This window comes from Rattus norvegicus, chromosome 1 (genome assembly GCF_036323735.1).
Source record: "Rattus norvegicus strain BN/NHsdMcwi chromosome 1, GRCr8, whole genome shotgun sequence".
NCBI classification, from domain to species: domain Eukaryota; kingdom Metazoa; phylum Chordata; class Mammalia; order Rodentia; family Muridae; genus Rattus; species Rattus norvegicus.
In genome coordinates this window covers 236123663-236149343 of record NC_086019.1, presented here as the reverse complement: position 1 = coordinate 236149343, position 25681 = coordinate 236123663, and the positions used below count along the sequence as shown (strand labels likewise).

General features: G+C 39.4%; 1 protein-coding gene across 7 annotated transcripts in view; it reads right to left on the bottom strand.

Moving 5' to 3' along the window:
• Window positions 1-1816: 1816 nt before the first annotated feature.
• Cdc37l1 (cell division cycle 37-like 1) overlaps window positions 1817-25681 on the bottom strand; it is a 28898-nt gene continuing 5033 nt past the window's right edge. For 2 of the 7 annotated variants that reach the window (XM_017589034.3, XM_039108842.2), the window contains 5 exons: window positions 22384-22474; window positions 15560-15675; window positions 14976-15098; window positions 7478-7642; window positions 1817-4928 (listed from right to left, as the gene is read on the bottom strand). In XM_017589034.3, the coding sequence (XP_017444523.1) occupies window positions 4917-4928; window positions 7478-7642; window positions 14976-15098; window positions 15560-15675; window positions 22384-22474 (507 nt within the window). In that variant the 3' untranslated portion in view covers window positions 1817-4916. Of the gene's footprint in view, window positions 6696-7477; window positions 7643-14975; window positions 15099-15559; window positions 15676-22383; window positions 22475-25681 lie in introns of all 7 variants that reach the window. The other 5 variants (XR_005503952.2, XM_017589033.3, XM_039108840.2 and 2 more) reach the window with 5 other exon arrangements.

Sequence of the window (25681 nt, the reverse complement as noted above, 5' to 3'; positions counted from 1 at the left end):
ATTTAAGAACTGAAACGTGACTCCCTCTGAGAATAGTAAATTGATTTTACTTATCTCTGAAAATACCCCAGGGTTAAGCTGAGAATACCTTGCTGATATTTCTACTATAAGGAAAGCTGCTTATTAACAGAGATGTGTGCTCTTTGGGGAAGCATGTTAAATTACTTAAAAATTTTTCAAAAAGTGAAAAAGAAAAACCTTAAAATATTTGTATGTGTATGCTCTATGCATGTATGAAGGTTGGATGAAACTTGAGGAAGCTGGTTTTCTCTTTCCATCATTTAGGTCCCAGAGGTTGTCAGGCTTGGCACCACACAGCTTCACCAATAGAGCCATTTCCACAGCCCTCTTGTAAAATAATATGAATGCTAGTCTTAAAAAAAGGCCTAATGTTTCTGAAGAGAATTTTAAGGCTATTATAAACTCCTTAAGCAAAAATTTTGAAAGAACCATAGATGGTTTAATTAGAAGCGAGTAATAATTCAGAGTAATAATTCTAATAAGATACATGTAGTTACGGCTAGTTCTTTCTCTGTCTCTAAGTCAGAGTTCATCTAGCCAGAAGGCTGGCTGTGAAACTTGCTATGAAGCTGAGGGAAACTATGAACTTCTAACCCTCCTGTCTTCACATCCCCACACTAAGGCCACAGATATGTGTCACCATGCCCAGTTTATGTGGTGCTGAGGATGCAATCAAGGGCTCAATGAATCTTAGGCGAGAGCTCTACCAACTGAACCAAATCTAAGTATTTCATTAAAATAAAATCAGTCTTTGGGGGCTGGAGAGATGGCTCAGTGGTTAAAAGCACTGATTTCTGGAAGGTCCTGAGTTCAATTCCCAGCAACCACATGGTGGCTCACAACCATCTGTAATGGGTACCCGATGCCCTCTTCTGGTGTGTCTGAAGACAGCTACAGTGTGCTCATATACATTAAATTTAAAACTTAAAAAAAAAAAAAAACCAAAACACCACACCAGTGTTTATTAAATACTTTGATGTCAACTATTTTTCATTAATCAGTTTGAATTTCTCATAGATTAGGGAAATTTTTCTAACCTTAAGTATGAGTTATATGTTTGCTAAGTATTACTATTCTTTATTACTTAAGAAAAGAGAGGAAATTTATTTTTGCTGGAGAAAGCTAGCTCAATACTAAGAGGGCATTTTCAAAATCAAGGAAGTAGAAGGCTCCAGCAGACAGCTGTCTTGTTTTGAGACTGTCTCTATGTAGCTCTGGCTGGCCTTGAACTCAAAGATACAGCTGCCTCGGCCTCCCAAATGCTGGGCTTAAAGCCGTGCACTACCACACACAGCCTAATACACGACCTCAACACTAAAGTCCTACCAATGATTAAGTCACCATCCTTAAGTGCAAATTATGACATCCATTAGTGGTCCCTTCAGTAAAAAAAGTTCCAGCCAAGTATTAAAAAAGTTTTCCTTAAATCAATTCTTGTCTTAGGAAAGAAAACCAAAATAAAGTTTAAAATTATATACTCCCTTTGCTAACACTTTTTTTGTTTGGCCATTAAGAGGTTTAAGTTATGGGAGACAAAATGAAAGCCTCAGCCACTTGGGTGACCATAGACAAGTCATGAGCAGAGGTGAGGTCTGAGTGGAAAGTGGTCAGTCAAGTGCTACTTCTGTGAAATCAGGAATTTATTTTGTTCTATTCTGTCCATTTGGTTTCAAGACGGAAACGGAGATCATGCTCCACACAAGAAAAAGGAAGAGAGAAAAAAAATAAAACAAATATCTTCCATGACTAGGTCACTGATTAAAAAGAAACTTACAAGCCAGTGAGCACTGCCATATAAATTAGTCAGACATTTTATTATAGAGTATATATATTTATATCAAAAGCACAAAAAGACTTTTATTCTGGGAAAACTAGGAAGATTGTGACATTACAGGAGCATGATTCAACAATTCCAGTCCATGTCCACAGTATTAGGTGCCCCATCAGCTGAAAAGGACATCCGGGGCAGAGGTCACAGCTCTGAGCGCCCAAGGCTGCTTAGCATGATTTCCTTACCAAACTGAGACCTGCATTCCCAAACCCAGGTACCCACTTTCCAGATATTTGCTACAAACTGAAGTGGGCACTGAGCCAAAGATTACACTTGAAAATAACCAAAGCTAGTGCTCCTGTATGCTGGAAGATTAATCCTCAAATAATAAGGATATCATAATTGGCACTGTCATCTAATTCTAAATAAAAGAATCATCAGACATCCTGGAGGATCTGCAATGAATTACACAGGAAGAAGTAAAAATCAGAAGCATCCTCTAGTAACCAAGCTAGAAGCAAGTAGCAGAGAGCGAGACCATCACCGCCACTGAAGGGGAGGGACTGTTATCAAATCCTTAGGCATGGCTGGCAGCTCAGCTCTTCATTTCTCAAGGCTTCACCACAAGAAACACAGGAACTGTGACTTAACAAGGACGTTACTCTTCCTGAATGTTCTTACAGCCCTTACTATTCTTTTAACTTACTCCCTGAGAGGTCCCAGACTGTGTCAAGTAAATTAGAGTAACCTTGCATTTTATCTTCTTGGAAAAACAGAAAACCGCACTGTTTTCTACACTCACTATCCTCCTTAATATTTAAACAGTCATCAGGACAAACTCAACTTCGAATAGTTTTAAGATTACTTTAGGGATAGATGCAATGTTTTAATATCAAATTTATAGTAGACAAGGAGTTAACTGGTGGTGCCGAAAATACACATGTAGATATCTTAAAGTAGCATCCGTGCCGCCCAGCCTGCTCCTTGGTAAGTAGTCACCACTCTGATTTATTGCTTTAATGGGATGAATAGCAGATTTGACAGCTGAACTTTGCAGTGGGACACAGCATACTCTTAGCTTCAGTTCTTTCCGAGAAAGAGGACATGTATATGTCCATGTAGAAAAGACCATGTAGCAGATGTCTCCTCAGCCAACCAGTCTTGTAAACATTGCATTGTGCACATTTTCATACTTTGATTCCCAAACTAAGAACAGTTAAAGGCAAATTTAGTAACTGAGGGGTGGGGGAAGAGTCCGTCCAGTTCGACTTCCTGCAACACATGGTTACCTTCCCTTCAGAAACAAAACAACAACACAACAAAAACCCTAGCAGCACATAAAAAAAGTTGCAAAACATTTCAGTTCTCTTTCCCTCCCATCAAAACCGAACAGAAATAAAGTGCAGCACCCATAAAAGTGTCAAAAAATAGGCAGGCTCTTCCTTTCTCGTAACAAACTAGTCCTTGGGCTCAGCGGTCTCGCTGAGTCACACAGTGTCCATCATCCTGTCGTCGTCTTCTTTATGTACCACTGAGTCTACACTGCACAGAGGGGCAGGGGGACAACACTGAAGAGAATCTGGATTCTGGGGGAGAGAGAAAGAAAGACAGACGGGGAACAACACTTGAAAAGTAGCTTCACACCACACACGCAACTGCGTACATGGCTTCACCTTCTATTCCTCTGCAGCGCGGCAAATTAGGAAAGAAAGTGGGTTTTTGGAGTCCACACAGACTGAAACCTGAAGAACTAAAGATAGGATGTTATTCTTTATCCCAAGAGAGGTGATAAAGACAGAGTGCAATGTGTGAGCAGAAGTGTTACATACCTCCTTTTTAATGCAACAAAACTATCATTTAATTCCTTAACCATACAAGGTTAAATTTCCTCATGAGATTATATTTAATAAATATGCCTTTAGGAGGCTGGAGAGATGACAAAGCATTAAGACCACTGGTTACTCTTGCGGAGGGCCAGGGTTCAGTTCTCGGCATAGATGCAGCAGCTCACAAGCATCTGAAACTTGAGTTCCAAGGGGTCTGACAGCCTCCTCTGGCCTCTGTGGGCCCTGTATGCACAGGATGCACAGACATATGTGCAGCAAAACACTCATACTCATAAAAATCAAAAACTACATTTGTTAAAATAGTTTTTAGCCAGCAATGTTAAGATTACTATCTAACTACAAGAGTTAAGTATTATAAGTGTAAAGTATTGTATAAAGGCAAGATCCGCCTGAGTAAAATAAACTGAAGGAAAATCAGATTTTATTTTCTAAAACTAATAGATAACATAAAATGTTGTTAATGCAAAGTTAAATGCACTTTTAAAATTTTCCATGGAAAAGAGTTTAAGATTTTAAACCCAAGACATTACATGGCAATGCCCTCGTTTTGAAGTGATTTTTTTTCTCTAGTCTGTTATTCTGAACATTTTCCAGCAACTTGGATTTTTGTTTTTCTTTCTTTTTTACTTTTACCACATAATGTCATTTGTTTTTAATAAACAATAGCGAGTAAAGTTATCCGAATGAGATAGGTTTTTCCTTCCCCCGCTGCCACATGCTCTCACTGTGTGGCCCAGGCTGGCCTTTAGTCTGAGCTCCAGCTGCCTGAGTCTCCCCCAAGCATATACAAAGGTGACTGGAGCTCGATGTCTTAAATACCTCATCTCACAGGGGAACTGTTTTTGTTTTAATCCTAATAAAATACAATACTTTCTAAGTCAAGTACAATGGCTCTCTCCCATAATTCTAACAGTCAAGAGGATCCAGCATTCTTGGAGAATCAAGAGTTCAAGGCCAACCTTGATTACAACAGTCAAACTTGCTTCAAACAAACAAACAAACAAACAAACAAACAAACAAGAACTTACGGAGGAAACCCATACAACACTTTGTGTTTCTTTAGTAAAAGGCAAACGCTGGGTCCGACTTGTCTCCAGGAGTCCTTTCTATGTTGTTTCTGTTTCTATTTCGGGTTAGTGTCACTCAGGAGGAAAATAAAAGAACGCCAGGCCAGAGGGGGAGGGTGAAGCAGCTGCCCCTTTCACCCAAGAAGCAGCTGTTGAGCCCATCAGAGCTCAGGTTGGCAGTGATGGTTGGGTTTCAGAGGACTCTTTTCACTATACAAAACCCTAAAAGCAAGAGCATTACCAGATTCTAAGCTTTATAAAACAATAATACTCTTGTTATATGACATCACTCTACTTCCGCTGTCTTTTTTTTTGACACCCATTATAGATTCCAGGGTCCTTTAAGACCAAACTTGTAACTACTCTATCATGACAGAATTCTGAGTATCAAGTATTGGCTGAAGAGATTCTCCAGAGCTCACTGACCAACAGTCATGGAGACTTGAAAAACCAAAGGGAATCAGCATCCCTGCCCTAACTGAGGCTGAAACCCCACTGACTGCCATGTGTCCACCAGCACTCTCAGCCCTTTCCTGGTCCCCGTACACAGTTCTCTCTAAGAGCACTTGACTACTTGTCATTTATGACTCACAAGACTCAAGAGTGGGTAAAAATAGTCAAAGTTAGAGTATCAGCCCCACCACTCACTTGTGTTGGCTTTAGGCAAAGTAATTTAACCTTGTAATTTTCAACTTACTTATCTGAAACATGGGTTAATATAATCATAGCGTTTTTCAAAGATTAAATGATACATGTCAACATATTATATAACCCATAAAGTGATATAAAAACATTATACCATTATTGTAGAACATTGTTTTCAGACCTCAAAATTGTCATCTTGGTCCCTCAGGTGGCCTCTCCTATCCCCACTGCCTTCATCTAGGCACAGTTTTAGGCAACTAGAAAGACCCCTAACAGCATGCCTCCCCTGAGGCTACCTAGGTCAGGAAGCTTAAATTCTCACCCTGCAGGGAACAACTGGTCTGTTATCCTTGATTAATTACGAAGATTCCCCATAATAGAAATAATGCAAATGACAAAATTCTAGGACTCCAGCCTTCTCTACCACAAATATCAAGGAGGCCTGGCCACTGTTGTCAGCTGTTAACTCAGTTCTCTCAAAGCAGAAGCATCTTCTTGATAATACAGGTTGCTTATATTGTAATGTGTATTATGTTCTCATTTTATGTAAAGAACCAATGACATCCTAGAAGTCTCTTTCTTCTCTGCACACATCAGGTGACTAATTTTAGGTTTATTTATTGCTTTCAATATCATAAAACTCCCTAAGAAAAACTGCTTTTTCATGTGCTGCTTCAATACTGTATTTAAATAACATTACAGAACTGACTGGGGGCTAGGAAGATGGCTGAACAGTTTAGAGCACTTCCTGCTCTTGCAGAGGTCTAGGGTTCAAGTCCTAGTACCCATACGGCAGCTCACAACCATTTGCGAGGAACAGTCTAGGGGATCTAAAGCCCTCTTTTGGTCTATATGGGCACCAGGTGCACATGTGGTACACACACTTACATGCAGGCAAAATATTTTCATACCTATAAAACAAATCTTAAAAAAATAAAAATAAAGAAGAGATCTGCCGGCATCCTTCAGGGTGCTATTCCTGATGTGTCTAATTAAAGGAGAACACTAGTAATTATTTAAAGCCAGTATGTAGATATTTATAGCCTTAAAAATGTTTTTGGCTGAGTTAAATGTGATCAACTGCTTTCCTTACTACTTTATATACTATATTAGATTAAAGTGTTAATGTAAATTTAATAACTTTTAAATACATGTTACTAAAATGGTAAATTATACTGACATAAGGTCAAGAAATTGAAAATCTCATTTTTTTTTTTTTACCATTTTATGAGGCTTAAAGATAAATACAGGACTCTCCTCATATTGTCTTCTGAATGATACTTTCCATGTCCCAATGTAGACAAGAGAATAAACTGGCTAAAGCTGGTCTTAAAATCTTGGAGCCTGGAAATGAAAGATAACTGGGTTCTATGAAACTGCTACTTGTAAAGTCACGTTGGGCAGGGTCTGTGTGAAATGTCTTACAGCTCTCAAATATCCTATCAGAGACATGAGTGGTCGTCTCCCTCTTGCTCTCACTGACTTTTGTTCACGATAATGGCAGTTTTTGTTTTGATATTGCAGCAGATTCTGAAGAGGTTAACATATTTGCCAATACTATGACTACTACTAACTGGATAGACAACACACAAAAAGGGCTCCGTAACAAGGTAGTAATTACAAAAAAAACCACATAAGAGATCTCTTTAGCTACCACTCACATGTCGGCCTCAAGCTAAGCAAACTGCCCAGTGTCATTTTACTTAGACTGAGATGTTATGGGGAGCCACCTTGAGTTTTTAATTGAGATGACCAATAGTGACACTTGACCTAAAGACTTTTAAGTATAGCTCATCCTTTCCACATTAAAATGTGAGAATTTGGTGTGTCTAGTAGATAGATGAGACTAAATGCCAAAGCATGAAATAAGACTGAGGGTTATCAATCAATCAATTAATCAATCAACTAATTTCAAGGTGAGGTCTCTACATAGCCCTAGCTATCCTGGACCTCAGTATAGAGATGAGGCTGGCCTCAAACTCGGACATTACTCTGCCTCTGCCATGTCCACCCTTACTTTTTGAGGGGAGAAAATTTTAAGTGGTCACAAAATATTATGTCCCAATAGTCCTGAAGCACACAATTATGTGCTAATCTGCGAATGAGTGCTCCCCACTGCAACTCACCTGTGGTAGGGGTTCTGCGGAGCCTATGCACCCGACACCAGAATGGGGAGCATGATTCTCAACTGTCACAGGTGCAAAGCTTTGTGACTGAGCGTAAAGTCTTACTCTTGCCTTGAAAGCTTCAAGCTCATTTTTGAATGCTTCAAAATAACCTTCTTCCTCTGCCTAGAACATGAAAACAAACAAACACAATGTTTCTGGACGACTGACACAGAGTCAATTCTGAAAAGTACACAGCAGGGCTGGAGCAGAGGCAGTGAAGAACGGTTGGTCTCCTTGCAAAGTACGCACACTGTTTCTTTTACAGGAACACTAACAACAGCGTCTGCTTCATGCTCCTTTCTGCTTCAACAAAATTACCTGACAGGAACCAATACTCCACACACATACACACCACAGGAATGCCCTGGTGGTGCAGGTAATAAGACCACTTACTCAGGAGGTGAAGGCAGGGTGAAAGCCAAGTTCAAGGCCTGGTAGGCTACACAGTGAATTTACAAAGAACAATAGGGCAACTATGAGACCCTGCCTCAAAATAAAACATACCACAGTGGTTGGGTGCTTGCTTGGCAGCACAAGGCCCTTACTCAGCCCCTAGCATTGCAAATCAACCACACCAGCCTCTCATGCTCACTCCCTCTCACTTAACTAGGGAAGGAGAGCATCAGCATCTAGTGCATCTCAGGCCTCTTTAGATTCTCTCTGTAAATGTGTATGTATGTATGTATGCATGCATGCATGTATGTGTATATATATATATCTGCCTAATATATATATATATTATATATATGTCCTCAGCATTCAAGTTAATTATTGTATCCTCAGTGCCCTATCAGCCAGCATGTGGCATCTGGAAACAAGCATAACTTAGGCTGAGGGAAGGACTCTTCTGGCTTCCAGTCATGTAGGAGTCTTAAGTTCTCCATGAAAAGCCCCTCTCTACTGACAAAGGCCTCTTTATAGACATCTCTTCTATGTGTAGCTGGCAGGGTGTATGCCCTGTGCTAACAGTATGCTGGCTTTCAGTTCAGGTGGTACAAAGACCTTGTAAAGGGAGTTCAAGTTGCACAACGTGGTTGAGATTATAGATTAGTTCTGGGTTACATAAATAATGGAAATTATGTTCTGGGATATCCCGTCTACTTGAATAATTTGCTCAGTTAGGTGTGGCATCATATTCTAGGACTAGCAGTACTTGTGTGATCTATGCTAAGTGCAGTGTTTGCATCCACAAGTACCTGCTGTTGATGGCAGTGCGACTGCTCCCTCCACGGCATCCCTAAGGCCTACAGGTACTGTTAATGAAGTAGCCTACAGTGCAGAAGGATTTAATAAGCTAACCCTTACAAAATACTTTAAACATGACAGAAACACCCTGCAAAACATTACTGCCTAATTTTTAATATTAAAACTGTTAAGGTTAAAGACCTTAATAGTTTTCAGTTGTTTTATCAAAGATAAATATTAAAATGTAGTGTGGCAATGTCCCATTACCAAATTAAGTATTAGTTAAAACACATCCATTAAGGCATCACCAAAAGGTCTACTTTCTATTGCGTCTATGAATCAAGTAAAAATTTAGTTAGCACAAGCCTAACTAAAATTCTGACCCAGTCATTTGTTCATTCAAAGTCTAGTGGAAGCTGTAGGATGAGATTGTAGGAAACTGAAGGACTAGATTACAACTTCAAAGAGATTAGAGCATTTAAGGTAACTGTCTTTTTTACACTTAAAAATAAAATTAGTTTTTTGTTGTCTGTTTCTAATGGGAAATGTTCATCACAGAGTATTATGAAAAAATGAAAACAATTCTATACTCAAAAATAATCAAAGTTAAATTTCTGGTTTATTTCCTTTTAACTTATAGTTACATATGTTAAAATGTATAAAATATATGTATATGCAGTTCACTGAGCAAAACAGCCCACTGTGTCCCTACAGAAGTCAGGAGGCAGACTATCAGCACTGCTGCAGAGAGCAGTCCCCAAGAGTTCTTCTCCCCTGTGTCTCAGCCATTCCTTTGTCTTACTTTCCCTCATACATGCAGCTCTCAAAAACAGATTGCCTAGTTCTGCCTTTATCAATGCTTTATAAAATATATTTAAAACTACCAGCCTCATAAAATATATCTTTGCAACTGATACTGACTATACACCTAGCTTGCTTCATTCATTCATTGTTTTTCATCTATGATGGTGATGAATTGATTAATGAATACACGATTTATTCTTAGGGGTAGGCTGCTGTTATAAACAAATCTATAAACAGCACAGCAGTGAGTACAGAGATATGAGTTGTGCTGAGACATAATTCTCAAGCCTCACAGCTCATCTACGTTGAAAATTCATGTGTACAATAATTTCTCTTTATGTGGGTAACATCGGTCAATATTTACTATGTTCAAAGTTTTGAAAAAGAAACTTAAAAAGACCCAGGAACAAGTCTATTACATGTTGCCACTAGCAGTGTACTTTTATTTTACACTATTATGTTTTGCCAGAGCTAAACATGACTACTGGAAACTCACTCAGAAAGTGACCCGTAGAGTCCAAGAATGTGATATGTCCGGGCAACAGTGACACATACTCTGGAGCATGAAGACCTGACTTTGGATCCTCAGTTCCATGTAAAATCCCAGCACAATGGCACACATCTGTAACCCCAGCACTGAGGTGGGGAGTTAAGCCAGAGACAAACAGATCCTAGGGGCTTGTTGGCCTGCCAGCCTAGCCAAAATGGTGAGCTCTTCTTCAAGATCACTGAGAGGCCGTCTTGGAAAATGGGATAGAGCATGATAAAGGAAGATACTCATTGTCAACTTCTGGCTTCCACAGTGCATATATAAATAAATCTGTATACATGCAATGCATACTAGTTAAAAGACAAAAACTTCTCTTTAAAGTACCCCCTCCCTCTCCTTGCAAAGGCAGGAACAGTGATATCCACAAGAGAAGATAACAGGTGACTCGTCTGAATCAGTATCAATTACACTCACCTCAAGAGTGAAGGAGTCAATGTAGCCACTAGTCTCCCTGCAGTATTTTGGAGGGCACTGTTACTGAGGGCTCCTGACTATCAGGGCTCCTGAGCACAAGCTGAGAACAAGCTCTCTATGTTACATTCCTCAAACAGGTGTTGCTCTCCAGATGTGCACGGCCTCAGTTCCACTACAAGTATCTCCAAAGGACTGCTCTAATGTGCACTTCCACTGGCGGAGCTCAATTCTCATTGCTTTGCTGCTTTGCTTTTTAGGAAACTTTTCATTATTAGTGATTCAGAAAACACAAAACCAGTAATCTTTCTGTACATATCTAGTTTCTTATGTTTATATCAACATGCATCTTTTTTAAAACTTGTAACACAAACATTTTCTTAGACTATTAAGAATGATATATATACATACATACACACACACACACACACACACACACACATATATATATATACACACACACACACACACACACACACACACACACACACATATACACACACATTAGCCACATAATATTCCGAGAACACAATCCCTTGAATGTGAAGTATCTGGTTGTTTGCTGGCTTCCCTCTTCCCTCTTCCTCCCTGTCCTCCTCCTCTACTGTAGCCCGTACGGAGCTGATCTCAGAATGCAGCTCATAATCCACTCACCTCATTTCTACAATTTTTTTTAATTAAAAAATTTGTTTCTTTTCTTTCATTTCCTTCTGTGTTTTGTTTTGTTATGTTTTGTTATATTTTGTTTTGTGAGACAGAGCTTCTCTGTGTAGCCCTAGCTGTACTGGAACTCTCTCTGGCCTTGAACTCAGAAATCCACCTCTCTCTGCCTCCCAAGTGCTGGGACTAAAGGTGTGTGCCACTGCCATTGCTGCCACCACCATCACCCAGCTATACAATTGGGTTTCTTAGACAGTGATTGTACATGTGGAAGATGCCGTGTCTGTTTTGCTCAACACTGCATCCTAATAACTAAAATGGAAATGCTCTATGTTAGTAAATACTCCTTATACATTAAATGAGTAAATGATGAGGTACTCAGAATAGTCACATTAATTTCAATGGGTTTCAATTTAATCTAGTGCGGCCTCTTACTCTTTTTCTTTTTTTTTAATTAACTTGAGTATTTCTTATTTACATTTCGAGTGTTATTCCCTTTCCCGGTTTCCAGGCCAACATCCCCCTAACCCCTCCCCTTCTTTATGGGTGTTCCCCTTCCCATCCTCCCCCCATTGCCGCCCTCCCCCCAACAGTCTAGTTCACTGGGGGTTCAGTCTTAGCAGGACCCAGGGCTTCCCCTTCCACTGGTGCTCTTACTAGGATATTCATTGCTACCTATGAGGTCAGAGTCCAGGGTCAGTCCATGTATAGTCTTTAGGTAGTGGCTTAGTCCCTGGAAGCTCTGGTTGCTTGGCATTGTTGTACATATGGGGTCTCGAGCCCCTTCAAGCTCTTCCAGTTCTTTCTCTGATTCCTTCAACGGGGGTCCTATTCTCAGTTCAGTGGTTTGCTGCTGGCATTCGCCTCTGTATTTGCTGTATTCTGGCTGTGTCTCTCAGGAGCGATCTACATCCGGCTCCTGTCGGTCTGCACTTCTTTGCTTCATCCATCTTGTCTAATTGGGTGGCTGTATATGTATGGGCCACAAGTGGGGCAGGCTCTGAATGGGTGTTCCTTCAGTCTCTGTTTTAATCTTTGCCTCTCTATTCCCTGCCAAGGGTATTCTTGTTCCCCTTTTAAAGAAGGAGTGAAGCATTCACATTTTGATCATCCGTCCTGAGTTTCATGTGTTCTAGGCATCTAGGGTAATTCAAGCATTTGGGCTAATAGCCACTTATCAATGAGTGTTTTTCTGTGATTGGGTGACCTCACTCAGGATGATATTTTCCAGTTCCACCCATTTGCCTACGAATTTCATAAACTCGTTGTTTTTGATAGCTGAGTAATATTCCATTGTGTAGATGTACCACATTTTCTGTATCCATTCCTCTGTTGAAGGGCATCTGGGTTCTTTCCAGTTTCTGGCTATTATAAATAAGGCTGCTATGAACATAGTGGAGCACGTGTCTTTTTTATATGTTGGGGCATCTTGTGGGTATATGCCCAAGAGAGGTATAGCTGGATCCTCAGGCAGTTCAATGTCCAATTTTCTGAGGAACCTCCAGACTGATTTCCAGAATGGTTTTACCAGTCTGCAATCCCACCAACAATGGAGGAGTGTTCCTCTTTCTCTACATCCTCACCAGCATCTGCTGTCACCTGAGTTTTTGATCTTAGCCATTCTCACTGATGTGAGGTGAAATCTCAGGGTTGTTTTGATTTGCATTTCCCTTATGACTAAAGATGTTGAACATTTCTTTAGGTGTTTCTCAGCCATTCGGCATTCCTCAGCTGTGAATTCTTTGTTTAGCTCTGAACCCCATTTTTAATAGGGCTATTTGTCTCCCTGCGGTCTAACTTCTTGAGTTCTTTGTATATTTTGGATATAAGGCCTCTATCTGTTGTAGGATTGGTAAAGATCTTTTCCCAATCTGTTGGTTGCCGTTTTGTCCTAACCACAGTGTCCTTTGCCTTACAGAAGCTTTGCAGTTTTATGAGATCCCATTTGTCGATTCTTGATCTTAGAACATAAGCCGTTGGTGTTTTGTTCAGGAAATTTTTTCCAGTGCCCATGTGTTCCAGATGCTTCCCTAGTTTTTCTTCTATTAGTTTGAGTGTGTCTGGTTTGATGTGGAGGTCCTTGATCCACTTGGACTTAAGCTTTGTACAGGGTGATAAGCATGGATCGATCTGCATTCTTCTACATGTTGACCTCCAGTTGAACCAGCACCATTTGCTGAAAATGCTATCTTTTTTCCATTGGATGGTTTTGGCTCCTTTGTCAAAAATCAAGTGACCATAGGTGTGTGGGTTCATTTCTGGGTCTTCAATTCTGTTCCATTGGTCTATCTGTCTGTCTCTGTACCAATACCATGCAGTTTTTATCACTATTGCTCTGTAATACTGCTTGAATTCAGGGATAGTGATTCCCCCTGAAGTCCTTTTATTGTTGAGGATAGTTTTAGCTATCCTGGGTTTTTTGTTATTCCAGATGAATTTGCAAATTGTTCTGTCTAACTCTTTGAAGAAATGGATTGGTATTTTGATGGGGATTGCATTGAATCTGTAGATCGCTTTTGGTAAAATGGCCATTTTTACTATATTAATCCTGCCAATCCATGAGCATGGGAGATCTTTCCATCTCCTGAGATCTTCTTCAATTTCTTCCTTCAGAGTCTTGAAGTTCTTATTGTACAGATCTTTTACTTGCTTGGTTAAAGTCACACCGAGGTACTTTATATTATTTGGGTCTATTATGAAGGGTGTCGTTTCCCTAATTTCTTTCTCGGCTTGTTTCTCTTTTGTGTAGAGGAAGGCTACTGATTTATTTGAGTTAATTTTATACCCAGCCACTTTGCTGAAGTTGTTTATCATCTTTAGTAGTTCTCTGGTGGAACTTTTGGGATCACTTAAATATACTATCATATCATCTGCAAATAGTGATATTTTGACTTCTTCTTTTCCGATCTGTATCCCCTTGACCTCCTTTTGTTGTCTGATTGCTCTGGCTAGAACTTCAAGAACTATATTGAATAAGTAGGGAGAGAGTGGGCAGCCTTGTCTAGTCCCTGATTTTAGTGGGATTGCTTCAAGTTTCTCTCCATTTAGTTTAATGTTAGCAACTGGTTTGCTGTATATGGCTTTTAGTATGTTTAGGTATCGGCCTTGAATTCCTATTCTTTCCAGGACTTTTATCATGAAGGGATGTTGAATTTTGTCAAATGCTTTCTCAGCATCTAATGAAATGATCATGTGGTTTTGTTCTTTCAGTTTGTTTATATAATGGATCAAGTTGATGGCCTCTTACTCTTTAAGTGCCAATCAACATGAAAATTTCAATACTATTGTAGTGATTTGAATAGGGATGGCCCCAGACACTCAAGTGTTTGAATGCTTGGCCCATAGGGAGTGGCACTCTTAGGAGCTGTACCTGGTTGGAGGAAGTGCGTCACTGAATGGGCAGGCTTTGAGGTGTCCTATGCTCGTGGTACAGAGTCTTCTTCTGTTGACTACAGATGAAGATGTAGAACTCTTGGCTCCTCCAGCACCATGTCTGCCTGCATGCTGCCATGTTTCCCAGCATGATGATACTGTACAAAACTTGGGAGCTGTAAGCCAGACCCAATTAAATATCTTTCTTTATAGGAGTTGCTGTGGTCATGGCCTCTCTTCACAGCAAAGAAAACCCTAACTAATACAATTATGTTGTATTATAAATACTAACTTTTACTATGTAATCTCTTTACTAGCTTATATATACTAAGTAAGTACGAACACTAGACATTTCCTTTCACAAGAAAGCTACAGCATTTAGCAATCTACTGGCTAAGCAGCCTCCTGATGCACCCAGAACAAAGCTCAGCACAGCCCAACCTTCTCACTTAACGATACCAAGTTACTACTTACTTTGGCTTTCTGGAAAAACAAACGAAAACAGCCTCTTGGATCCACATTACAGTTTTTGGCCATTTCCATAATAAACTGCATCACAACAGCTTGATGTGCTATCTGTTCCATTAGAGCGCCTTTCTGAAAAAGACATGCACCTAAGTTCAAGGAAACACTCCTGTAAAGACACGGATTTGGTACTGATGCAAATTTTGAGTTTTTAGAGTACTTTTAATTTTATTCTCTTTACTGTTAAGTAAAATATTATATGAACATGAAGTAAACATCTTACTGCTACATGGACCAGAATACATACTTTAGGCTGAGTTCATACTGCGGTTGCTTTATGAAAAATTTAAAACCTGACTTTCTAACTAGTAATGAAGCAAGGAGTGATCACAGTCCTGAGAGCAGGATGATCAGAGGCAGCAAAGCAAGCAAGCACAACCCCTGGGGGAGCTCGAAGGTTGGAAACAAACAATACAACTTTACAATTCTTTCTAATAACCTTCCTCCTTCCATTTAAAGTAAACAATCTAAGAAAATACAATAAAAACTAGAATTCTATTAAGGCTTCCAGACATTCAAGGTTCATACAATACCTGCTCAGCTTCTAGGTGAAAACACCATAAAATAAGGTATTTAGCAGTTTCTTCACATACAAGGTACGGGTGGTCAGACAAAAATCTCTGACTATCATCCCATCGACTCAACATACCTGTAGAAAAAGAATTGAATCACAAATGTCAAATATTTCCTTTCTTCCAGTGAGGCAAGAAACGGATTTTAAATGTTACTCTTCAGAGACAATTCATAGTTCCAGAGCAGTGTGATAACATGACAGGGCAAGCCGAGAGCTGAACTTCTGAAAGCAATGGCCAGCAAGATTTATTTCAGATAATGAGTCTGGCTTATGAAGAGTAGCCAGTTCAAGTCTCGTCTTTTATGGGAATACCCAAAGTCTCACACACACTGAGACCCTGATCTTCCCTTAAGGTTAAAGCTTGTATAAGTCAGTACCGTTTAGTGAGGGAACAGGATGGTTTGATTAAAGCGATGACTAAGAATGTCTGCTATTGCCTGGCTATGGCAAAGACTGCAAAGGCAAGGCTGTCTGGGCCACACAGCCCCATCCAGGACCGTTTCAAAAACAAAACAAAAAGACTAGGACATAGTTCAGGGGTAAAGTATTTGCTTATTATGCATCAGGTCTGAGGCTCAATCTCCAGTACAAAAATCTTAAAAAGCATGATTTCAAGAAACTATACTTGGCAAATATAAGGGCTTATTAAAAATTCAGAATACTATATATCTCTAATTTATTTTTTAAAGTATCCAAGATATGGTAAAATTTACCATTTCAGGAAACTTTATCAACTGGAAACAGTAAGTCAGTATTATCATCCCTGATATACTTGTCATTTTAGTCATACTAGCCTTTACTAATGCTGTCTGTTCAGACAGTAAACAATTATTCTTTTAAAAATTAGTTGAACATATTTGAAAGGCTGCCATTTTATTTCAAGATATTAAATGAATCCAAATAGTACCAAGTAGTACATCTGCATCTTTAGCTAATTTACAAAGTCACTACGACCAAGTAACACGGCACTGGCAATGCTGTTCAGGATTACCCTTGTATGCACTGAGTATCACAAGGCCAGAAGCTCCAGGCTTCAGATCTACACATAGCAGCAAACAGTACAAATGCTATTAAGACATCATGTAAGTTTCACAGGACTGTCCTGAGGGTCTGACAATAAAACTTCGCTTTCAGCACAAAATGAATTCCTACATACTAAATTTCACATGCGCACATGTGATCAAAACCAAAGACAAATAAATACCTTACTTGAGAATACACAGCAACATATGGGAACCAACTGAAAACACACTGTCTTTAGAAAAGGGTTGTAGGCAGTTTCAGCATTGTATTTTTTAAATTAAGAAAAAATCCCAAGGAGGACAGAGTTTCCCTATACAACTCAATAATCCTTCAATCTTTAAACATCTCCAGCTTCAGCTCCAAGTGCCAGGACTTTAAGTCTGCAACATATTTTTCTGACAACTGGGTCATTTAAGATTTTGAGACACAGAATGATTATGCAAATTTATTTTAAACTACTTCTCCAGGAATTTATGAATGCTGACAGTCAGAGCTGGCAAGACATAAATGACTCCTATGCACAGCCTTGACCCACAGCCTTGACCCACCCCCTTTCCCCATACTCTCTTTCGAGAAGGTCACATGGCACCCAGGCTGGCTTTGTTCCTATCTCTCCATTGCTGGGATTATGGGACCTTGGGCCACTGGGCCTGATTTACACAGTTTGAGAGATGAAGCCCAGGGCTCCATGCACCCCTGTGGAGCACTGATGAGCAATCTCCCAGTCCCTTTGCTGGCTTGCTTGTGTCTGAGGAGGTAATCCCTTCTATTTCTATCTACATTCATCCATTACCTCATTGTGGCAGCACCCTGTCCGTTTGGATTCTGAATTAAAGATAATATGAAAAAGATGAATAACACTTGTTAACAGCCACAGAGGTGACATTACACACTGAGGTTTTATCTTTTTTTTTTTTTTTTCCCCCCGGAGCTGGGTACCGAACCCAGGGCCTTGCGTTTGCTAGGTAAGCGCTCTACCACAGAGCTAAATCCCCAACCCCTTGGTTTTATCTTTTTAATACCTAAGACTTTAACACTTGAGACTGGACAAGGACTGCATCTAACTAAGTAAATTAGATCTTGAATTAGTATGAAATTGAGAAGTGGTCCGTACAGGTCTTAAGAGAAACTGTGTGGGATTTTATAGGGAAATGTTTAAAGAGAATCCAGGTACAGGAGTAGAACATATCTGAAATTACCATAATTTTGAAATCTGTAAACAGAGTACCACAATTGAGGCCGACAGAAAGGGAAACAGACTCTAGAGCTAAACAGCTTCACTCTGAACCTCAGCTTCCACTTGGGCAAGTCCTTCATACACGTCTGTGCCGTCCTCCATAGCGTAGGGCTGAACCAGTCCCCAATGTGAAGAATGTTTATGAATTAAAGACATCATTCATAAAAAGCACTTAGAACAGTGCAGCCTCTCATAGTCAATACTTGGAAGCAGGTATTGAAACAATAGTGAATAACTCACTCATATAACAAATACTTATTAAGACTACCAACCAATTCCTCTGAATGCTCAGAATAGCTTACTTTAACAAATTAAAATAAATTATATATTTCAAACCATGTGTCTCTCTGGTAAACATCTAAATGTCATCATTTCTCAATAGTCTACTTGATTTTTAAAGCTGCTCCCAGCACACATGGTTTGCATTAAGTTTATTATAGTTTGATACTTTATACTACCTACTTTAACTCTACCTGCTAAAACTGCCCTAGCTAGGCTGTAAGGTCCCTGGGGAGACTGTGACTATTTCTTACTTGCTGAACCCTATATTTCTCATGTTTCTATCATCTATTACCAGGTAACCGGTTTTTTTTTCCCCCTCCATACCTACATACAAAGTCAGGTTAGTTAAAACCAAATCCATCCTTCTCTGTCACCTTATCATGCTTCTCAAGTTTCAGGTTACCCTATCAAGTATTCTCTACAAACTTCTCTGACATTTCCATTTCTCTGAAGAAAAAATATAAACATATCTCTTAATATTAAGGTATCACGAAATTGTTAGAATAAGACCTTAAATATTTTTTCAGGTAATAGAAATGAAGTATATGGGGTTGGGGATTTAGCTCAGTGGTAGAGCGCTTGCCTAGGAAGTGCAAGGCCCTGGGTTCGGTCCCCAGCTCCGAAAAAAAGAACCAAAAAAAAAAAAAAAAAAAAAAAAGAAAAAAGAAAAAAAAGAAATGAAGTATATTTGTTGTAAAGAATTTGGAAAGTTCTCAAATTAAAAAAATTTGCAATTTTATCAGAGGCAATTTAATTCCTATAATACATTTAATTTCCAATTCATTTCACTTTATATTTTATCCAAGTACTCCATACTTTTTTTTATAAAAAAATGGTTAAAAACTACTTGCTTTTAGAATGCAAAGAAGGTATTATAAATGAGGAAGAACACAGCTTCTGTGCAAATGTTTGCAGTGGTTGATAAAGTGTCAGTGACCATCCTACACAGACTCAGAAAATGCGGAATCAAAGCTAACTATGGCTGAAAGGGAAAATGATGTGCTCCGAAAAACCACTGCACGATTCAAAAGGCAGCTCTGAGGAGCACAGCACCAGTGATGTTAAAGATACAAACAACTGTGGGAACTGTTTAAGAGTAAATAAAAGAGCTCTGTGTCTGCACCAGTATTTTGTATTTCTAAAGCATGAGTCAACTAATAACACAAATGTGGAGGGAAATCAGATCTCAATCATCCACAACACTGCAATAGTGATACCTTGACCATTAACTGTAAATCTCATCTATGTATAAGGGTAAAGAACAGGAAAAAGGGTCATCAATAGCATAACGGAGAGTTGGGAAGAACTATGAAGAACACAGGCACAACGGGACATTGGTGTGAAGTCCCTGCAGCTGACATACACAGTTCCCATGCACCAGGCCCTCTCCTTCAAGAGATGAGAATGGGATCCAAGTTTGGAAAGCTTCGCTTGGAAGCTTTAATTATAGCTGCCGTTACAGATGTTCTTTTAAAGAGTTCATCAACATATCTCAGTCTGGCAAACACTCCTCTCCTTTCCTAATATGCACACACTAGCAAGAAATATTTGCTTTATCCAAAGGCAGATAACATCAAACCCTAGACTCTTGCCTCAGACCTCTATCAATGTGCTACCACTTTGTAAACATACGTTTTGTTGCCTCACCATCCCATGTAACTGGAAACTAGTCCACTCTGTGGATGGAACTTGGCAAGCAGAAATAGCAGGTCCCCCAGATGTCTATTCATATGATACACACATGCCAGAGAGTGGAAAGTAAAACACATGAAAAGTTCGGCAGCCTACTACCTTAGGAACATTTCTGTGGATCCAATGTGCTTCAGCAAGTAGGTTATCTCCTCCACAGTGAAAAGCCCATGTGCATTTCCACTAAGAAACAGGCACAATGTGATCTGGGAGTGGCTAAAGTCTGGTTGGATTTGAAGACAGCAAGGGTCTGGTTAGTATTACAAGGTGAGATGCTGGAAGCTCACAATGTGCAGTGGTAAACAAGCGCTTAGTGATCATCCGTGGGTCTCCTGGCCGTCTTATTAAACACACAACAGTTTGATAAACGAAGGGGTTGTGGTGAGCACAACCTCAAAAGCATGGGCTCTTCTCATCAGAGATGTTCGGTAGCCTAGTCTAGAAGGGAAAAAAATAGCTAAAACTTCAATATGGCACCATATTCTACAAAATTAGTTATTCTGCCACCATATAGCAACTTGAATATATTGGTATATTGATCCAATTTCTTCTTAGAAGGATCAATAATCCCTCACACGAACAAGTCCATTCTAGAGCTGAAAGTGGTCCTCTTTCCTTACCATGCTTCTACCAGTAATACATTTTTTTTTTGATCTACTAGATGAATTGGTTAGTGTACACTATTTTTACTTATTTTATATCAACATCCATGATAAATACAAACTCATGGCACTCATTGGTCTTACCATGGAATACTCAAACTCAGTTTTACACTGTGAGAAAAGTCCTGGTGTCAAGGTGGATTATAACATCTTGTGAAGTTGGAATGTCTTCCCACACAGAATTGCCACTTAACGGGAGTGCTCATTCTACAACGAAAGAAGGTACTACAGGCACTATCTCTATTCTCACTTACTGGGGGGACAACTCCAAAACAACTGGCATACCGAATGCCAGGTAGGCAAAAAAAAACCCAAAAAACAATCAAACCCAAAACACAGTAGCACTAGTGCCACTCTTCTATCAAATGTCATGTGTACCTAGAAAGAAGCACCAGCAAACGGACGGACGGCAGGCACATCATTTTCCTGCAGAGCACAGGGGCCTTGGTGACAAGGCCTAGGTAGGAATGGCAACTGACAACACAGGACTCATTTGCAAATTACTGTTCCTATCCCTTCTGCCCTTCCTGGTTTAAAGACTTTAATATCTACCCAAAAGAGGGCTGCTTATTCCTTTTATTTCTATATATGAGACAACACAATTATATATGTAGAAATGTGAATGTGTGTGTTTCCGGCAATAGTCTTTGTTTTGGTTTGGCTATTTGTGACAGAGGCTCATAGTCCAGCTAACCCTGAACTTGAGATTCCCCCAGCCTCAGCCTCTTCAATGCTGGGATTACAAGCATGTGTCAACATGCCCAACTTTCTTTGGATACTATTCTTGAGTTAAATGTGCAATTTCTCCTTGAAGCGGAAATTCTTTGAGGGAGCACAGATGGAAAAAGGTTTCAACATGCCACTGATTAACAAAGCATAAACAAGAACCACGTCACACATTCACACAATACTTGAATAAGAAACAGTGTGAACCTCAACTCCTCGCACTTCCAAGAAGCATTTTCAACCCCACTATCTCATTGCTTAAGTCTCAGATACACCGTGCATATATTTTCTGACTCTGCATTTCTCATGCTGTTGCCTCATCTTTATGGAAAATCTGAAAATCTGCCCCTCCTAAACCAGCTCAGACATTACCTCCTCTGGGAATCCTTCACTCAGTCAAGTTCACCCTCCTTACCCAATACAAACAGTAGCTCCGGGACTGGAGACGTGGTGTAGCCATCAGGTGTGCTTCCTGCTTTCCTAGAGCCTGAGTTCAGATCCCAGCACCCACACTGGGTGGCTTACAACCACCCAGATCCCCAGCTGCAGGGGATCTGACACCATCTTGTGGTCTCCATGGGCCTCTATACATGTGGCATATACTTTTACAGCCACAAACACATACAAATGAAGATGTAGCTTTACATCTTTGTGTATAATTTCTGTTCTATTATCCGAGCAACATGTCAAGGAACTACGAATTACCTAGCATCGCATGCAAACCTGCAAAAAGGGAAAACGAGACTCGGAGCTGGAGCAATGACTTGGTGGTTAAGGCACCTGATACCAAGCCTGATGACAGACGCTCAATCCCTAGAAAGAGCTCCAGCAAGCTGTGCCCTGACCTCCACACACGTGCACCTGACCTCTCATGACCACTGCACAAGAGACAGATACATAGACTTTTAATGTTTAAAAAAATATCAAAAAAAATCCCTGAACAGTCAAGAAATACAAAGAAGTGATATCATTATAGAGAGCGGCATTAACAAACTGATTCTCTTCACAACCTGACACAAAAAGGTCAGAAACAGACCTGGCGACACTACCAGAAGCACAGAAGAAGTGGGGTTGGCACATGGAGTTTTGGGGCTTCACAGATTCATTATTACATACCAATGATACCTAACACGATAAAGAAGGAAACTTAAGTAGTGGACTTACCAAAATGTCTGATTTTTTGCTCATATTTCTGCATAAATGATTGTGATTTATCTTCATCTTCTGTTTTTCTTTTATCTTGATTAATAAAACTCTGGAAAAATTTAGTGACAAAAATCAATATTTAAGTCCCTTCAAATAATGAATGCTTAACAATCTTTCCTATAGACATGATGCTATAAGAATATGGCATAGTACTATACATCAGGAAATTAATCTGCTAAACTCATCACTAACAATTTAAATGTTCTCATTTGGTAGTTTCATTAGTTTTATTTAAAAATACAAATTTATCTAGAGATCACACAGAAAAACATCTGAATGAATCTTTTTATTAACCTGATTACCCTATCAAAGACAGGAATAGAAAGATTTTTTGCATGTGTAATTTATATATCTGCATTGTGTAATTTATATCTGCATTGTTCATTACCAATAAATACTTGCAACTGTGGCCTAATCTTTGAGTTTCTTGACAGAAGCAAACTGAGCAATCCAAGCACATAAGAGTCAGAGATTTATTATAAATTCTTCAAGATGAGATACAACAAAAAATACACCTGATTGCATTTCTAAAAAAATGTTTTCTTGGGAGGCTAGTTTAATTCTCCTTAAGACTAAATATAAACTTCTAGTAAGGAAGAATTTGCACGTGTTAATAAATAAATCACAAAACAGACCAAGAAGTTTCTCATCTAACCAGCAAAACTAACACAACAGTTTTCCAGAGTATTCTCTGACATTATCACTGCCAGAAATGAAATAAATAAACTAGCTCCCTGCCAGCTTGTATTTCAAAATAAAAGTACCTTATACTTTTTACCTAGGTCAATGCTGCCCTAGCCACAAATGTACACGTGCAATAGTAGAAGCATTAAAAAGCAGAGGTGCAGACAAAATTTGCGATAGATTGAATATTGAACATATTATTCAATGTGGAAGAAACACACACACACAAAATTAACAAAGTACTTCACTTCTGGTATGTTTGGTATGGAGTAATGGAATCTGGTGTATATTTTACAAGATTCAGGCATGTATCCCTGGGCACAGTGTCACATGTCTTTTGGGAGGGAAGCAGAGGCAGATAGACAGATCTCTATGAGTAGCTTATAAACTAATAACATGCTGAGAAATAAATACAAAAAAAAATCACATTCATAATTTGCCTTAAAGAGACAAAAACAAAAGACTTTGGAATAAACCTAATTCTAGCAAGGACGTGAAAAACATCTATAGAAAAAACCCAAAGAAAGAATAGGAAATAGAAAGATCTCCACTGTTGATGGACAAGAGCTAATATTGTGAAAATGACTATGATACCAAAACCAATTATAGATCCAATGTGATCTCCATCAAGATCCCAATGTGTTTCTTCTAGAAACCAGGAAGAAAAAAATTCAAATAGAAACACAAAACACCACAGAGAGCCTACACAAGCTGAGCTAAAACACTAGAAGCATCACTGTGTGTGACGCCAATTCAATTGTGAATGAGAATGAGAGTCACAGGTGACAGAGATATCAACAATAAATTATCAGAGAAAAGGCAGCTTCTTCAAGTGGTAGTGGCCAAACTGGATAGCCACACATAGACGAATCGAGATCTTTATCTCTCATTCAAATGCCTCAAAGACCTGACACTCTGATATCACTAAAGGACAAAGTACAGAAAACACTTCAAGATGACAACATAGGCAAGGACGCTGAACAGAACTCCAGTCACTCAAAAAATGACACTTGCCATTAACCGAAGAGACTATACAAAGTCTCTACATAGCAAAAACAAAGAGACGGCCTACAAAATGAGATAAAAACTTGTCAGCTGTACCTCAGATGTCTCGTACCTATTTTAAGATTAAACTTTTATTTATTTATTCATTTAGTTTGCATGAGTACAGATGTGTATGCGCATGTGAGTGCAGCTCTCGCTCTCCCTTCCTCTTGAGCGCTCTCCCTTTCTCTGTGAACATGCGAGTGTGAACATGCCGTAGAGTATGTGTGGTGGTCAGAAGACAATATGCAAGCAGCTCTCCTTCACCATGTGGGTCCTCAGGATCAAACTCGGGTCATCAGGCGTGGTGGCAAGCATATTTACCTGCTGAACCACCTCACTTACCCTGATATCTTTAACTATAGGATACAAAGAATCAAAATATTAAATAATGAGAAATCAAACAATCCATTCAATAATGGATGTTAATGGAGTGTGCAGACAACCCTCAAAAATTAAATACAAATGGCCAAAAATATATGGAAAAATGTCTAATACCAGCCACCTAAGAAATGCAAATCAAAACTGCATTGAGATTCTATTTTACCACAATCAGAATAGTAGTCACTACGAAAACAAATAACAAATGCTCAAGGGTGCTGACGAAGGGCACACTTACACACTAACGGAATGTAAGAGAGCCCAGCTACTGTGGATGTCAGTATGTAGGTTTCTCAAGAAACTAAAAATAGACCCACCATATGGCCCAGCTATTTATACTCCTCGGGTATTTACCTGAAAGACTGCCAGTTGACATATCAGGGATGCTCACACATCAGAATTTGCTGCAACATTATTTTATTAGTTAAGGGGCTAATAGGGATGCCCAACAGCTGAATGAATAAAGTCAGATTAAATATATACCACTATATATACATACACACACACACACACACACACACACACACACACAAAATTTTGTAGCCACAAAAAAGAATGAGATTATGATTTTCAAAAAAGTGATTTGTGGGGCTGGGGATTTAGCTCAGTGGTAGAGCGCTTGCCTAGGAAGCACAAGGCCCTGGGTTCGGTCCCCAGCTCCGAAAAAAAGAACCAAAAAAAAAAAAAAAAAGTGATTTGCACCTGGACACAATCGTGTTTCTATAGATGCACAAAGTCACTAAGAACAGACAATATAGAAACATGTGACACTATCTAGGGGCACAAAGGCAACTAACAAGAGAATAGGTGGGAAAAGGAGAATGGAAGGGCAGAGGGCCGGACATTCAAAGTAAACTGTATACTTGCATGAAAATGGCTTTATGTAATCCAGTATAATAAAATTTAAATTAACAAAACAGACTGTTACCTGAGTTTACTAAACTCAAGCTGGTAAACTGAAGGGCTGTATTTACAAAGTCCTGTGTTACAAAATCAACACGAAGCCGACAACATCAGGAAGTCCTCACTCGTCAGGCTGAGCACACAGGCCCATGCTACACCTCACCGTTTGCGCTGCGGTCTTCCTGCCTGCCTCCCTTTTCCCAGCCACCCTCCACGCTGCAGGAGGCAAGGCTTGGATTGGCGG